General features: G+C 49.7%; 1 protein-coding gene across 2 annotated transcripts in view; it reads left to right on the plus strand.

Moving 5' to 3' along the window:
* Positions 1–17,411, plus strand: part of MAPT (microtubule associated protein tau) — a 97,631-nt gene that overhangs the window by 40,566 nt on the left and 39,654 nt on the right. Inside the window, exons 2-4 of one of the 2 annotated variants that reach the window (XM_087441342.1) lie at positions 10,491–10,649; positions 14,705–14,791; positions 17,304–17,390. In XM_087441342.1, the coding sequence (XP_087297468.1) occupies positions 10,508–10,649; positions 14,705–14,791; positions 17,304–17,390 (316 nt within the window). In that variant the 5' untranslated portion in view covers positions 10,491–10,507. The remainder of the gene's footprint in view (positions 1–10,490; positions 10,650–14,704; positions 14,792–17,303; positions 17,391–17,411) is intronic. The other variant, XM_004432610.3, reaches the window with a different exon arrangement.

The raw sequence follows: 17,411 nt of genomic DNA on the forward strand, positions 1-17,411 counted from the left end.
GTATTTTTAGATTTAGCAAAAGAAAATACATTAAATTTTGAGCCTGTTTTGCAGTGTTTTAAAAACATCTTTACTGGGCCGGCCCCGTGGCTTAGCAGTTAAGTGTGTGCGCTCCCCTACTGGCGGCCCGGGTTCGGATCCCGGGCACGCGCCAACCCACCACTTCTCCGGCCATGTCCCACATACAGCAACTAGAAGGATGTGCAACTATGACATACAACTATCTACTGGGGCTTTGGGGGAAAAAAATAAATAAATAAAATCTTAAAAAAAATAAAATAAAAAAAATAAAAACATCTTTACTGAGATTATAATTCACATATCATACAATTTACTCCTTAAAGTTACAATTCCGTGGTTTTTAGTATTCCTTTACGATTTGGATTTGGATGGTAATTCCTGAGACACTAGGAAGACCCAGACACGGCAGCAAGACAGCCCCGTGACCCGTTCCTCCTTCCCGCTCTCCTGCTTAGTGACTGACAAGCGTGCGGGGTCTCTCCTTGCTCCCCGCCCCCGCCCCCCAGGTAGTGTTCTATCATTTTCCAAGTAGAATTTCATTTCCTATTATGTTTCTAAGTTTTTTGTCTTTCTTTCTCCTCAGCTTTTCCTCTTTCATCTGCTCACTCTCTCTTCCTTCCTTCCTCACCTATGAGTTCTGTTTCTGAACGTATATGTTGTCCAGGCCTTTCTGCTAGATAATGGACATTTTGCGACGAACAGAGGCTGCCTGGGCTCTTTCTGAAATACGCTCTTGGGATCCAGAACCTACATGTGTGCCCCTGGCTTTGATTTCCTGTCTCTTTCTGATCCAAATTTCTGAAGTGTCAGTTTCAATTGCTCCATGTATTTGTACACCTGGATTGGATCTGGTTCCAAAGTTGTGTTGAAATTCCTTTTTTCAAGGTAATTTCTTCACTCCATACCGTTTTCTATTTTCCCCAGCTTTAGCTGGATGCTCCACTTTGTCAAGCATAATTATTTTATCCAAATAAGAGGGGCGTGACCCAGGGTCCCCATGCTGGGTGATATTTGCCTTTCCTTATTCTAATTTAAATGAGAAGTCTTATTGATAAACATTGAAACTATTTTGCTAACTTCAATAGGTGCAGCAGAATGGTCTGGTTTCCCCTTTACCTAAAGAGCCTTTCTTGTTATATTCTGACGTGGCCATGGACCCTTACTGCACACATTTCATTTTGAAGGTTAAGATTTCTGGGGCTCATAACGCTGTGACTCCAGCTCTGTGGGGCTCCTCATCCTCCTGCTTCTCTAAATCCCTTTTGGAACAAGGCGGATGTAAATATCTGAACAATTGCAGCATTCTGGAGAGTTTAGCATGGCACCCTTAACCTCACTAGATTGTTGAAGTTCACATTTGGGATAGCCAAGGGTTTGTGACATCAGAGTGCTAGGTCCAGGTATCCGTGGTCTGTGCGTAAATGTGGACCTGGAAGGCTGCATGTCAGCTGTTAGCAAACCTGATCCCTTGGTCTCATTAATTTCTTTCCGGCCTGTTAACCTTTCCCTTCCAGTGGCCCCACTGGCTCCATGTCAGTACCTTTGGTGGAGTTCCTACGGTCCCCAGTAAGAATCCCACACTCATGGTGTCACCCTAAGTGGCCTCTGTCTCTGTGATTGGTCACAAGAGTGGCCCTGATGCCTAGAATCAATGTCATGTGTCTTGGCCACCTTGTCCCACCAGCCGTGCCAGTGGCTGCAGGCAATTCATGACATGTGAATAAAAGGAGCAGTGCACCGAGGGACAAATCCCATGCCAAAATGGGAATGGATTTATTGCTTTTTATCAGTTTATAAACATAATAGATGTTTATAAAACAGCATAATAAAACAAAAATGTAGGCACCAACAAGAGAAAGTCTCGCTAATTTCCACTTCCCTTCCCAGGGAAAACCTCTGTTGAGCACATGTCCTTTAGGATTTTTTTGTCTGCACATATACAAATATGTTATTTTCTTGTCTGTAAACATTCTGTACACGAACATCTCTAAAACTGCTTTTTTCACTCGGCAATACAGGGTGGGCCTCTCTCTCTGCCAGTGTGTCGTTTCTCCCCCATCCTTCTTACAAAGGGGGCGGCTTCACGCAGGATGCTCCAGGACGGTTTTGGCCCTGTCTCCAGGCGTCACGCGACCAGGGGATGATCTCACCGGGTACACCATCTGCCCAGCCTGGCCCGAGGCTGCATCGGGAGGGCCAACGGGCACCACATGTCGTTGGATCCAAAGCAGGGTAGGGCTCTGTGCCCTGAGAAGCTGTTTAGTCTGAAAATACAAACAGGATACAGAAAGGTTTGGCTAAGTTAGTGGGTGAGAAGGTTTCCATGATAATAACCTGGCACTTAGATCACGTTTACTGGGATCCAGCAATGGTTCTAAGCACTTGACATATGAATATATGTCTCATTGAATCCCCACATTTTATGGACAGGGCAGCGGAGGCTCTGAGAGGTTGAGTGACTCGCCCAAGGTCACCCAGCTAGTAAGCAGAGGATCTGGAGCAGAACCCAGGTAGCCTGGCCCGAGCGGGTGCTCGACACCCCTGACCTGCTCTGTTGTCAACTCTGGCCCTGATGTTGCCATGCGACACCTCTGGGCACACTGGGCACCTCTGTCAACGAGAGACCCAGGGATAGTGTGCTTGACCTGGTGTCGTATTTCTTCGGTGTGTTGAAAGGACACTATTTATTTTCTCACCTCCCAAGACCAGGCTGAGTTCAGGTCATTCATTACTGAGGGACAACTGCTGATTAGACTCCAGCCATCCTCCTCTCCCCCACGTCTTTCAGAGTATGTCCTCAGACTCAAAAAATAGAAATGAAAACATCTTAACAACTGCCGCCTCCCCCTCCTAATTCTCCTCTTCCCTCCCCATCTTCCTGTTGTTCCCATCTAATGAAACGTCATGGCAAAAAGAGCCAATTTCTGGTCATGCCTTATGGCCTTTCAAACTCCCGCCTCCCTCCCTGCTCCTGGGTGTGTTCCCAGCAAGCTGAGACTTCGGTGCTGACGGTTCCGGGCCCTCTGTCCTCCCCAAATCCCCTTCCACGTCCTCTCTGTGCTTGCCCGTTGCTTTGTCTGGGCATCTGCACTGGGAGGAATGGGGAGCAAAGACGCCCCAGCTCTTCTTTTGACATTTACCTTCACTCCACTACTTCCAAGACCTTCCCAGGAGGACCCCCTCCTTCTCCTCCTCTCCACAAGCTGACCCCAAAGCTGTTACTCCCCCTCCTTCAGGGCAGAGGCACAGACAAACGCTCTCCTACAGGCGCCTAATTTTATTCCTTCAGGTTAAGCCACCTCTCCCCCATCTTCAGATATCTTCTCCTTGCTCATTACTCACATGTCATGACAACAGCACCTTCCATCAGTCTAGAACATTGCAGTTTACTAAAGTGCTGTCTCTCGTGTGCATTTTTTCATTGGCCCTCACAGCCCCACTGGGGGACAGGTGTCGTCATGCCCATGTTACAGATGAAGAATCCGTAGTTCAGAGAAGGCAGGTGACTGGCCCAGCATCGACTAGCTAGTGAGTGGTCCCCCCTAAGCCTTGAACCCAGGGCTTTTGACCCCACGCCAGGTGTCCTGTCCACCCAAATCTATGGAGAGATCTGAGCCGGGAACAAGAGTCCCTCAGGAAGATTTGGAGCCAATGACTGTACCTCAGAAGCCAAGAGTTCGGGGAGTCCAGCCATTTATTCAACTGCCAAGGCTGGATTTGGTGCATTCCGAGAGGAGCTGGGGTTGAGTGGCCTCTCAGTGCACCTGTGGGGCCAGATGCAAGTATGGCGTCTCCAGATTGTGAGACCCTGCTTCCTGGGAGAGCCCCAGGTCCAAGGGGAAGCGAAGCAAGGACCCTGCAGGCTCACCTTCGGAGGGTGCCTCCCCAGCCCCTGCTGTGAGGACGAGGCCGTGCAGTGTTCGCAAAGTGCCTTGAGAAGGGGCAGCCTAAGTGCTATTCATCAGTCCCAGTCATGACTAATGGAGGAGCAGGTGTTTCTGAGAACCCACAATGCTCTTTGGCGAATGGCCCGAGGGTGCCTCTGAGAGGCCTCCCAGCACCCCAGATGCTGCTGAGGCAAGCGCCTGCTGAGGAGGCCCATTCCTCATCCGTTCTGGCCATGTCTTCATGTCCCGACATTGCTCCGTCCGGCCCACAGTCAGTTCCGGCGCTCACTCCAGCAGATTTCCATTCCTAAGCTGAGCTGTCCAGCAAGTCACCACATGCCAGACTCTGTCCCCAGCTCTGCCACTATCTCTAGGTCCCCTTGAGGTCCCTCAGCCTCTCTGTGCCTCAGTTTCCCCAGCTGCAAAAGGGAGCTAAGATGACCTGTGCACCTCACAAAGGTGGGGTTGGGGTGCCTCCTCCTACATTAGGGCTTCGGAGTGGGGCTTCACAATTTGGTGGTGGAGGTCTCCAAAGACGCACCCAGGTCACACTGAAATCTAGGACTGCAGACTCAGAGCCACGTGCGTCCTCCCACAGCCTGGGAGCAGCATCAACGCGTAAAGTGGGGATAATATGATAATAACATTCCCTCCTTCACACAGGTGGTTGTGAGGATCAAATGAGAGAAAATGTGTCAACAGTGCCTGGCTATAGAAATATTTACTCTTTTTAGGGCCGGCCCCGTGGCTTAGCGGTTAAGTGCGTGCGCTCCGCTGCCGGCGGCCCGGGTTCGGATCCCGGGTGCGCACCGAGGCACCACTCCTCCAGCCATGCTGAGGCCGCGTCCCACATACAGCAACTAGAAGGATGTGCAGCTATGACAGACAACTATGTACTGGGGCTTTGGGGGAAAAATAAATAAATAAAATCTTAAAAAAAAAAAAAAAAAAAGACCCTGAAAAAGACTTTAAAAAAAAAAAAAAGAAATATTTACTCTTTTTAAGGGAAGATCATGCCTGGCTAAAAAAGTGGGGGGGCTTTTTAAAGCACATTTTAAGTGTAATCTTGTGTTGGTTTGTGGAGCATTTGCTGCCTGTTAGAGGGCAGAGACACAGCAGCGATGCTAGAAATTATATCCATTGAAGATCAACCGGAAATTAAGATAAAGCTTATTCATACCAGCGTATTATTAAGTGAATAAAGTAGGCTACAGAACAGCTGGTGTGATATAGACTCATTTAGGGAAAATTGTATGTGCACATAGGAGAGGTGTCTGCAAGGAAGTTCCCTAGATGTTAACAGTGGCGATTTTGCTTCCTTCTTTCACATTTTTGTATTTGACTTTTTAATAATGACTATGAATCACTTTTATAAAACAATAAATTCTCTTTCTCTTTGAGGATTAAGAGTGGTTTCCCCAAAAAAAGCAATTTTTTGCTCTGGTTTTCTTGGCTTTGACATCAGAAGAGATTCTTCCTTCTCCATTTGGAGCTCTGAGTTCAGGGGATTCATCTCAGGTAGAATTGAAGTAGTGACCAGGGACCTTGGTGGTCCATGAAGGGACAGAGGCTTAGTAGCCCAGCCTCCACCACCCATCAGAGTGTCACATGACAGCACTCTGCTCACCAAAAGCCAACTGATCAAAGCTTATGGAAAAGAGAGTTGGAGGGGAAAATGTAGTTCTAAAAACAAAGGCCTCCCAGGCATGATCTGTCCCCCTCACAGATGTTGTCGCACTATTTGGCGATACCGGCGGTTACAAAGGAGAGAAGCCTTTAGTGAAAAACGACAAAACAGAAACCTTAAGCTTAAAACCAGAATTGTCCTCTCAGACACAATCTGTGAATTTTCTCAGGATGGTGGACATTAGCTGGCTGACATCAGCCATGACACATCATGTGTACTCAGCAGCACCACTGCCACCCAAAAAGCAGCCTTCATTCATGCTTTCGTACAATTGTTGATTGTTCCCTTTGGATTGAGGCCCAGGATTATTCCAGCTTCTTCTCACCAACATAAGTCTTTCCTCTCTGTGGGCTCCTTTATCTTTTCTCCACTTAATTTGGCAGTTCTGCTTGAAATCTGGATATTATTATTATTACAGTCATGCACCACAAAATGTTTGTCAACAACGAACGACACATATGACAGTGGTCCCATGAGATTAGTACCATATAGCCTAGGTGCGTAGTAGGCTATACCAGATAGGTTTGTGTAAGTACACTCTATGATGTTCGCACAACAATGAAATCGCCTAACGATGCATTTCTCAGAACTTATCCCTGGTGTTAAGTGAGGCATGACTGTATTCAGATTTGGTTCTAGAACATTCTGTGGTACACTGTGATATGATGTGACCATGAGCTCACACTTGAGAGCTCCTCTGAGGTTTGCCATGCTGTCTTCCTTCCAGCAAGTCTTAGTGAGGACTTCCCTGTGCCTACTCCGTGCTGGGTGCCACCTGTGGGGGCTGGGAGGGGCAACACAAAAGGAGATGCAGCCCCTTCTCAGACACTCACAGTTGGGACCAGCTGTTAGTGAAGAGCCAGCCTCAAGAGGGTGTTGACTTAAGCCCTGGGAGCTCTTTCTCTTCCTTTGGGGACAGTTGGCTCCCTGCTTCCTGAATGGAGGGATTTCCTAATGACCTTGGCCCCAGACATCACCTCGGCCCAGGAGACTAGTATGCTTGCCCTGTCACTGATCTTTATATCTTAAAGTAAAACAGCTGGACCATAAGTGTTCGAGAACAGAGCGTAAATACAAAGAGAAAGTTTTTGAAGGAAACAAAAGCTTTAGCTCAGTTGAGCATGTGTCCTGATATCTCGGTCACTGCTTGATTTAATCTGTGATCAGTGGGCTTCACAGGGTCAGACTCTGGTGCCAGGCTGCCTGGGCTTTGAACCCTGACTCATTAGATGCCTACTGTGTGACCTTGGGAAACTGACTCAACCTTCCCAAGCCTCAGTTTCCCCATCTGTGAAAGTAGGCATAATAATAGGCAGTTGTGTGAATTAAATGAGTTAATTCTGGAAATGCTTGAAACATGGTTCCTATCATTACATGGAATCCTGTTTTCCCCCCAGTGCACTGGCAAATTCGTGATGGTGCAAAAAAGGGACCAGAGGAAAGGAAAAATGGAATGAGGAGTCAAAAATAACCTTGGAGAAGGAAGTTCATTTTAAGGTTATTTTTGGATTCTAGGTTGATCTCTGCTTGATCTTCAGCGATCTGAGAGATCCATTTAGTGTGTTTGTGTTTTTTTAATAACATCTTTATTGAGATATGCCACATACCATAAAATTCACCCTTTCAAAGTATACAATTCAATGTTTTCAGAATATTCACAAGGTTGTACAATATCACTGCTCTCTAATTCCAGGTTGGGTTTTTACGTGGGGGATCTAAGGGCGATCCTCCTCTTTCTGGACGGCACCGCCCGGCCTGGTGGCGGTGATTCCGCTGAGTCACGGCGGCCGGGCCGCGCGCCTGCGGTTCCTCCGGGCGAGGCTCGCGGCCGGCTGGGCTGCAGCCAGCGGCGCCCCGCCCCCCTGGCCGGGCGTCTGCTGCCCCCTAGCGAGGGCTGCCGCTGGGCGCTGAGCTCCCCTCAACCCGGCGCCGCCCCCGGGGGTGGGCTTCGGGACCAGTTGATTCAGAGAGAAGCTCGTCAGGAGCGTGGCCCGCCGAGAGCTGGGGCGCGGTCCAGCCCTTGACGCGGGCTTTCGCTTCACACCTCGGCTCTGCCTCCAGCCGGGACAGGGTCATTTCCCCGAGTCCTGGCGGGCAGAAAAGGCCTGTGTTTCTTTAACTTTCTGTTGGGAAGGCACCGGTATAATACAGTAGCCTAGAGATGGGTTTTAGCATCAAAAGATCAGAGTTCAAGCCCTGCTCTGCCACTTACCAGCTGTGTGACTCTAAGCAGGTTTCTGAATCTCTCTGAACCTGTTCCCTCATCCAGAAAGTGGGGACAATAATTCCTCTCACGAGGTTGTTGTATTACAGAGATTCTCTCTCTGAGGCCACTCTGTGACTGGCTCATAGTCAGAGTTCAAGTAAAGAGATGCTATTAATATTCCAAAACGGCCAACAGGGTGTCGAGTGTCGCCCTGGTTTACCCAAGGAGCTTTCTAGAACCTGAATTATTCATTACCAAGATGTATTGCCATGAGTAAGAAAATTAGAAGGAATAGGAAGGATGGCGGTGGGTATAGGAAGGCTCTGTGGTCTTCACCTCCTTCAGGTAGAGATTGCTCCATGTCAGCGGAAACCTACAGAGCGCCCCCCGCCCCAGAACTCTGCAGGAGCAAAGCCTGGGGCTTCATGTTTGGAACCCCCAGGGAAGGTCTGATAGGAGGCAACTGATTGCCTTTTGTTAATTGAAGAAGGAGGTGGAAATCGTCGGGGAGCAGAGGCATCAGAACTGCTGGGAATCCGGGCCCCGGACGGCAGCAGGGCCTGGGACAGGTGACCTGGGACAGGGACAGCCTGGGACCAAACCCGAGTCAGGTCCCAGGCTGCCTCCGTGGCCTTGACCAAGTCATTTAGCCTCTTGGGGCCCTTTACCTGTCTGGGCTTTGCATCCCACCCACCTCACAGGTTTGTAGTGAGCCTAGATGTTTGTCATGGGAAAGTGCCCTGGAAAATGGCAGACACGCTGCAAATTGCAAATCACCCAGGTGATGCCCCAGAGGTCACCTCTGAGCTGGGCTAGGTGCCTGGGGCTCCCTCATCCCCCTCTGGACGCCTCAGAGGGCAGCCTGGGGTGATCAGAAAACAAAGGTGCCTATTCAGGTAAACGGCACAGAAGATGTGCACTCCACTAGGCAGAAACTTTACTCCACCTTGCAGCCTGGGAAGCCCAATTCTTGGGAGCAAAAGGGACCTGGGTCTCACCGACACATCCCTGTGCCCCTGAGGGTCTGAAGGGCTGTGGGGGCCAGCCTTGGCAAAATGGGGGGGAAGTTGAAGACTGTCTGGGATCCCTGCCAGTCTCCTTCCACCATCCCGCCCCTTCCTGCCCTCACCCCCTCCTCCACCCCAATTTCACCATTATCAGACAGAAGTCACAATTAAAAATTCCATATTATTTTGTTTCCAAACTCTTAATTCATTCAGAGACTATGGGTACCCATCAATGGATGAGTGGCTAAACAAAATGCCGTCTATCCATAGAATGGAATCCTATTCAAGGAATGAAGTCCTGACACATGCCACAACACGGATGAATCCTGAAGACATTATGCTAAGCGAAAGACACCAGGCACAAAGGCCGTGTAGTATATGATTCCATTTATTCAAATATCCAAAATAGGTAAATCTGCAGAGACAGACAGTAGATTAGCAGTTGGGTAGGGAGTGGGGGGAGGGGGAGATGGGGAGAAATTGCTTAATGGGCTCATGGTTTCTTTTTGGGGTGATGAAAATATTTTGGAACTAAATAGAGGTGATGGTTGCACAACATTGTGAATATGCTAAAAGCCACTGAATTGTTCACTTTAAAATGATTAATATTCTGTTGTGTGGGTTTTATCTCAATAAAAAAAATTTTTAAATGAAAGACTGGGTGGCAGTAGCCATAATCTGATTCGGGGGCTCGTCCCTCATGGTGCCCTTACTCCCTCCTGCCCCCGTGTCTCCTCCCTTATCCTCTCCTCATCTGCACCGTCTTCTTTGTCCCATCTCCCTCTCAACCCTGCGGACACTTTTCTCCCTTCCTCTGCCCCACCCCCACCCAGCCTTCTGCCTCTGCCCATGGGCTACAAAGTCACAGGGACAGACCCCAGGATCCTCTGGATCTCGTTTTCTCCTGTCAGGAGGCAGTACTTTTCCAAGGGTCCCTAAAGCATGGCCCGTTTTCGATTTCAGGTTTAACTCAACTTTTGTGCCTTTCCTAAAATTTCTTCCTTACCTCCCACCCCCTGCCTCTAAATCAGTGCCTGGGAAAACAGGAGGTAGGAAATCAGAGAGAGAGAGAGACAAAGAGATTGATCAATTTTGAAGAATAAGAAAGCAAAGTGCAGCCTTAGGAAAACAGCTCTCGGTGTGTTTGTTTTCCCGTCTGTCTCGCTTAGATTACAGGGATTGTGGGGTGATGGCTACGTCTGGCCTGGGCTGTGTATCCACCTCAGGGCCGAGCTTATTTTTGTGTTTTTCAATCTACTGTCTTTTCATGAAAGTCTTAGGGCCAGGATGAGTGGCTGTGTCATTTGTCAGTTGGTTTACATGTGCTTTGTCTAGTTCTTCCAGAAAAAATCATTCTGCCCTTGGCTCTCGAGGAGGAAGATGGCACGGGTCGGAGAGGGATGGGAAAGGAAGGACCCTTGGCTGGGCCCACCTGTTGGTTTTGAATGTGAATTGATGTGATATCGGTGAATTAAAAGTGCACATACACGTAAATAATGCTTTGGCAGGAATACAGAGCATGGGATGAGGTTGGGCATCTGGTTGTTGGGGAGAGGGTGCAGGGATCTGCCTGCCATGAACTGGTGAGGTGGCACCTCTCTCTCTGTGCCCTCCGTCCCACCCCCCAAGCATTTAGCCTCGGCTCAGCATCCCAGCCTCATCCTCCCATCTTCCTTTCGCAGGTGGGCCTTGAACCAGGATGGCTGAGCCCCGCGAGGAGTTTGAGGTGATGGAAGATCATGCTGGTGCATATGGGCTGGAGGAGAGGAAAGATCTCCCCTCCCAGGGGGACTACACTCTGCTGCAAGACCAGGAGGGTGACATGGACCACGGCCTGAAAGGTTAGTGCACAGCTATGCACAACAGGCCTGGGTGCCTTGGGGATCACAGCCAACCCATTTGCCTTGGAAAGGGCTGGCAGGAAGGGTTTGCATCCAGATTTTTAAAGGAGTTTTAAATACTTTATTGTGTGAATAAATAGAGTGAAGCCTCATTTATTTGAATGGACCAAGTTAACTCAAAATATGAGGCTATTTGAAAATGTATCTTTCCAAAGGAGAGTTTGCCACATGAGTGGATGTAGGGTGACAAAGATTGCGGGGGCTTGTCGGTCTAATTAATACAGGGTACTCTCCTGAGTCTTTAGCCATACCTGTTAACCTATAAATCAGCAGTATTTATTAGCATGGAAAATACGTGGCTTTATACATTATCTCTTCCTTACAGGCCTGTCTGGGCCCTATTCGGCAAGAGTTGGTTAGCTCTGGGATTCCTACTATACCTACATTAATAAACTGCATCAACTTCTTTTTGTGTGTGTGTGTGTGTGTGTGTGTGTGTGTGTGAGGAAGATCAGCCCTGAGCTAACATCCATGCTAATCCTCCTCTTTTTGCTGAGGAAGACTGGCTCTGAGCTAACATCTATTGCCAATCCTCCTCCTTTTTTTTCCCCAAAGCCCCAGTAGATAGTTGTATGTCATAGTTGTGCATCCTTCTAGTTGCTGTATGTGGGACGCGGCCTCAGCATGGCCGGAGAAGCGGTGCATCGGTGCGTGCCCGGGATCCAAACCCGGGCCGCCGGTAGCAGAGCATGAGCACTTAACCGATAAGCCACGGGGCCAGCCCTCAACTTCTAAATATTCTAAAATACAGTCTTTTGGCCAAATTGGCTTGGCCTCCACCTCTCCCCTTCCAGACAAATGTGTTTCATTTCACTATCTGACCACTAAGTTTGGGGAGCCCCATGGAGCACACAGGCCCTCTCTCCTGCTCCCCACGTGGCCCCAGTGTAAGAAAGACGCCATCCCTGCCCTCCAGACCCATTTCTAAGGAGACAAAATGGCAAACAGTCTACTTTTCTCTTTTAATGCTAAAAATAATAAAAAGACTTGCAGCCTAGGGTCTGGGGTAGTGGATGGAAATGGTGGAGCTCCCAGGTAGGAAGTGACCTCTTCTGAGGTACATCTATCCAGGAAGTTTCCCTGGAGGATGCTGGGTCACCACGAGGTCCCCTGGGTCTGAGAAGCATGTGGAACAATGATCGGCATCTCAGAGAGGTTTCAAGACTCATTGGGGGGCCTTGTTTCTAAGGCTGACTTCTCCATATCTGTTTAAGCGAAGAATTCGTTGGAGTCAGAGGAGCTTGGGCATTAGACAAGTGAGCTCCAAGTTGGAGGAGGTGGGCCTGCTGTCCCGGGGAGCTCAGAAGCCACCCTCTGGCTTTCTAGGGAGCCCGGCCAGCCTGAAGCTCTGGGCGAGGGGAGTGGGGGGAAACACTCGCTCAGCCAGGCGTTCCCAATGGGCCCAGACCTCCCGGCCTGGTGTCAGGCACCAAATGGTAACAAGAAATGTGCATTCTGATCTCTCCCAGGTCATAGCCAGGCTCCAGCCAGAGCTGCTAAACATTTCAGCTCTCCACGAGGGCAGCTGGGCTCTCAGAGCTCGCTCATCTGAGGACCTGAGCCCACACCTCCCCGTATTCTGTTCTGCATCATCATTAGTATTGCTGCGTTCACTTTCAAGGGTCCCAATTTGGGTGATAAAGGATATGGCCACCCTACTTATAAGGGAACTTCCTTAAGATGATAATTCAGGCATTTTTGTAGAACTCTACTGTTGGCAAAGTCTTTCGCCACCAATGTCTCAGGTGGTGCTCACAGTAAATGGTGAGGGCAGATAGTACTTTCCCCCATTTACAGATGACAAACAGGGTCTCCTCTCCGAGGTCATGGGGCTAGTATATGGTGCTGCTAGATCAGAACCACGTCTCCTGCTCCACGTCAGCTGTTTCTGCCTCTCATCACTCTCGGCCAAGTCCCCTGGAACTTCAGTTATTAACCTCTCCTGGGTGGAATCCAACTTAGAGTCACAACATCCTGAATTCTGCCCCGTATGGATTGTGCAAATGACACTCTGCTTACGGTAGCCTGGTTTAAAAGTTAAGTTAAAAATATGTATTACCATCATAATGTAGGATGTTAAAATTGGGGAAACGGGTGTGGGGTATATTCTCTGTCATATCTTTGCAATTTTTCTGTAAATCTAAAACTGTTCTTAAATAAAAAGTTCACTTTTTAAAAAAGTTCAGAAAAGAAAGTGGTTTTTGCCACTCTTATTTTTTCAACGGGAAACTAAATTCAATTTGTAAAGTAAGAACAAGTTTACCAAGTTATTTTGTGTCTCAAGTTGCCTAAAGTATGTTTGCTAAAACTATTCGATTCTTTAACATAAAATGTGACCAGAAGTTCTATGCTGAAACATATATATGAGATATATACATATATGCAAAATTTAAGTTGCTAACCTTTTTGTCACCACTGTGAAAGGAAAGCATTTGAAGATAGTTTGCTTACCCAAAGAATATACTTCCCAAGAAAGCAAGTGATACCTGAGAGATTTTCATAGTTTTCATCAAATTTGTTCTCGCTACTAAGGATTTAGAATGAGTTATTTTTATACGGGGAGTGAGGGGTGTGACTTGGCAGAAGGTGTCACTTTACTAGCAACATTTTAGATAAGTGACAGAGACTACTTTGAATAATGACAAGAAACCCCATGTGAAATACTAGAGCAAAGAGTATATAAGTGGATGCTAAAAGTCGAAATAGGACTAGATACAACCACAGAGAGCTGCAAAGTGAGTGAAAGTTGGTTAACGGATAAAATAATGCACCCTAATGCATTAAAAGGTGTTAATGGGTGACTTGTTACACCTTCCAGGTAAGACATTCAAAGAGGCTTCTTCTTCCTTCCTCCCTCCCTCCCTCCAAGGGATTTAACAAGGATAATGCAAATGATGAGGCTTGTGGGCTCAGGGACAGATTGGGGGGGTATTTGGGGGACAAGCCTGCTTGGGGTGCCGTTGCCCCCATATGCTCCTGTGCTTGGACAGTCAAGGCTGGTTAGTAATAACAAGACCCGGCAGACAGTTTGCATGACATTCCTCCTCATTTTTGTCTGAAGCCTTCTTGGGGCACTTTGCAGGTTTTTGCAAGCTCCAGGACTAGGAAGCTGTGTGCGTGCTGGAAGCTTCTTCAGAGTTAGTCCTTTGGCTGGATGGGCGCAGCCAGGGCTGGTGTCCAGGGAGGCGTTTTAGCGAAGGGGGCTGGTGTCTGATCTTGAAGCACCCTTGAGCACCACATGGCTTTTCTCATCTCGAGGTTCTGCTTCATGCTCAGAACCAGCCCCCCAACCCCCGTCCTGAAACTGACCCCAGGGCCGCCCCCACTCCAGGTGGAGCGGCTTTCACAGAGTCCAGCAGTGCCTCCTTGGCTTCAGATTCCGAAAGGACAGCAGGTAACTGTGGCTATTTCAGGTGTAACTCAAGGCTTATTGGTCAGCACTTGGGGATCTTTCTATGAAAGGAGCTGGGCGAAGTCCAGACATGCAAACAAATGTCCAGTTAGAGGGCACTGTGTCTGCCCGGAGCTAATTCTTTTTCAGAGGAAGGAGTTGGATCTCTGAGTGTTTTTCCGGGTGTCTGCTCGTCGTTAATTCATGGCAATGATCTCCCGTTAATCTCTCCAGTAAGGAAAGACGAAGCCCCAGGTTTACTCTGCCTTAGCTTTCTGATATCTGCTGCCTCTTTGTCAATAGAAGAGCCTTTGCCTTGATTGGAACCACTAAGCTGATTAAAAGGCAACTTCTCCTCTCGCCCAAGAAGAACTACACATCACCTGCGTCTTTGCCTTGGCCCTGGTGTGGGGGCACAGTTGTGTTGGGGTGGGAGTGGGATTGGTCCCCTTTTTGGTTTTATCATGTGGCCACATTCCACCCATCTGGGTTCCATGCTGGGCGATTTTCAGCTCCAAAGATACTGCTTCAAGTTCCTCCTGAGGTCAAAAGGTGGGGATGGGGAGAGGCAGCCATTCTGAGGGGCTCATTGTATATGTTCCAGACTCTCCCCTGCAGACCCCCGCCGATGACGGATCTGAGGAACCAGGCTCTGAAACCTCTGATGCTAAGAGCACTCCGACGGCGGAAGGTGGGGCCTCCCTCCTCTCATTGCTTCATTCACACAGCTCCCTCCATGCCTCCAGACTGCGTGCGCTTAGCCGTGCTTTGAGCCCATATGCGCCGCCCTTGCTGGCTGCATTCGCTGCTGCCTCTGCCTCTGGCTGAGAGATGTGCTCGCTCAGTGCTTTGCAGGACGGGGCTCGGGCCCAGAGTCTTGTGGAAGCCAAGCCCTGCTTTGATGCCTTGCTCGCTAGTGCCAGGTGTGGACACCTTCATCATGAGTGTGCTTTGAGGTGGTTGCACTTGAAGAGGCTGGGGTCTGTGATGAATCAGGGTGCAAACACGGCTCCACAAAGCCCTTGCTCCAGGTCGATTGTCCTCCCCAGACTCCTTCAGAAGCCCCCACCCACCTCACTCTTCTTTCCTGAGCCACCAGGTCCCGGAGCAGTCGTTTGGCTGAGGAGAGGGGCAGGTCGGTGCACATCTCCAAGCTCACACTTCAGGGCTGGTCTGGGTTTAGCATCCTCCATTTCTTAGGCTCTCGGCTTGGCCTGGGCCTCTGGACCTTGGCCATGGTGTTAATTCCAGCCCATCTTCTAACCTGTCCCCTCCAGACATTTGGTGTCTGGGTTATTATAAGGCTCCTCATGCATTTCCTGAAGTGCTCCTTGGTTCTGGTTTTGACCACCTTCTCTTGCTTCCCGTCTATGTCAGTCAAGACTGCATTTGATCGCAGGTGATGGAAAACCCAACTAACTGTGGCATAGATATGAAGAAGTTTATTTGTCTTACATAATAAGATGTCTGGACTTGGGCAGCAGGTCCCCAGGGTCACCAGTGTTCTTCTCTCTTTATCTTCTGCCATCCTAAATGGCTGGATTGTTACCTCATGGTTACGGTGCGGCTGCTGTACTTCCAAGCGTCACACTTGCCTTCAAAGCAAGAAGAAAGTAGCAAAGCAAAGTGGCCAAAGGCCCTGAAACCAAATGTGTTCCTTTTTTATTAGGAAAGCAAGAGTTTTCCTGCAAGCCCCACCTGGCCGACTTCCGCTTGTGTCTCACTGACCAGAACTGGGTCTCATGGGCACTCCTGGCTGTAAGGGAGGCTGGGACATTGAGTATTTTGTCTTTGGCCTCTTTAGTAAGAGAAATTAAGGGAGAAGGGCATTGAGAATGGCTTTTGAGCAACCAGTCTGCAGTGTCTGCCCCTCCATCTCTCCATCCTCCCCATGGAGGCTCACAGTTCTGTTCTCAGCACTTCCCCAGGCCCTGCCCATTACTTTAGATGCTGTGTCACAGGATGAGAACCTGGCCTCAGCATCTCCCCAGCAGCCACCTTTGAATGAACTCAGAAAGTGGCTGTCAAGTGCCTGCCAGTTGCTTGGCAGGAGGGTGCATCGGTGGAGGATATAGTGGGCGTGCCCCCCCCCGTCCCCCGTGGTTCTCAGCCCAGGGCGGAGAAGACTCAGGCCAAGTGCTCCTTGCTCTCCTTCTTAGAGCTGGTGACGCAAGATGTTTCCCACTGATCTTGTTGGGGCAGTTTTGTGAGTTGCCTACTGCCCTGAGACAGTCCTAGAACACTAATGCCAGATTTCGTGCCAGCCTCCCAAGTCATGGTCGTCAGTGCTCCACCAACATTATCCTGGAGAATCTCCCAGCCCAGTCTTGCTGCACCCTGGACCCTGTACGTGTGTGGCCCCAGGGCTTCAGCTTCAGCCCACAGGGAAGGGGACCCTGTTGGGGCTCAGCGCAGCCGGGCTGCTCTGCCTGCTCCCGAGACGACCGTAATCAAAATGAGCCCCATTTGACTAAACTGACTCAGGCTCTTGGAAAGCTTTCAAAGCTGACAGCTCCTTCTGTTTGCCTCGAATGGCCTGGGAGCATGCCAGGGCATGGCTGGGGAGGAATGCTGATGGGGAAAGCTCACCGCGATGGGAGACCCACAGCAGCTCCTGGTGGTGGAGCTGTACCTCCAGCCTCTGCTCTGAGGGCAGACCCACCTGCAGGCCTGTTGTCAGGCACCCAACTCTGGACGGGACCGGCCTGTTCATTGCCATCCAGGGGCGTCTGTGCTTTTTAACCCTGCGTCATGGGCTCAGGGAGACAGGGGATTCGAGCTGGAAGGAATCTTGGAGGTCACCTGGTGGTGATTTTGCAGATGAGGAGACTGAGGCCCAAAGAGGACAAAGGACTTGCCCAAGGCCTCACAGCCGTCATCTGGTTTTCAGCATTTCTTCTTTAAAATCACCTGGGACCATCCCCAGCAGTCTCTTTCTCTGCAGTGTTTACATGGGGACTGTCCCTGGCTTTCCTGGCAGATGGCCCAGGCGTCTCTCCAGCCAGTGTCACTCAAGCAGAACATCACTGTGCTTCCTGGGGGACGTCAGGCAGGAGCACAGCTCTGGGCCCTGCTGTCTGTCGCTTTTTTGCATGCGGCTGAGTTTCCTCTGGCCTCCCCCTCCCTCACTGCTCCCTACAAGAAGCAAAGGGGGGCTGGCAAGGCCCCTCCTGGCCCCCTAGGTGACTCTTGGTGGTTTCCAGACATGACAGCGCCCTTAGTGGACGAGGGAGCCCCCGGCGAGCAGGCGGCCGCTCAGCCCCACGCAGAGATCCCAGAAGGAACCACAGGTGAGGGCGACTCCCAGGGTG

This window comes from Ceratotherium simum, chromosome 16 (genome assembly GCF_057802395.1).
Source record: "Ceratotherium simum simum isolate JZ-2026a chromosome 16, ASM5780239v1, whole genome shotgun sequence".
Lineage (NCBI taxonomy): Eukaryota > Metazoa > Chordata > Mammalia > Perissodactyla > Rhinocerotidae > Ceratotherium > Ceratotherium simum.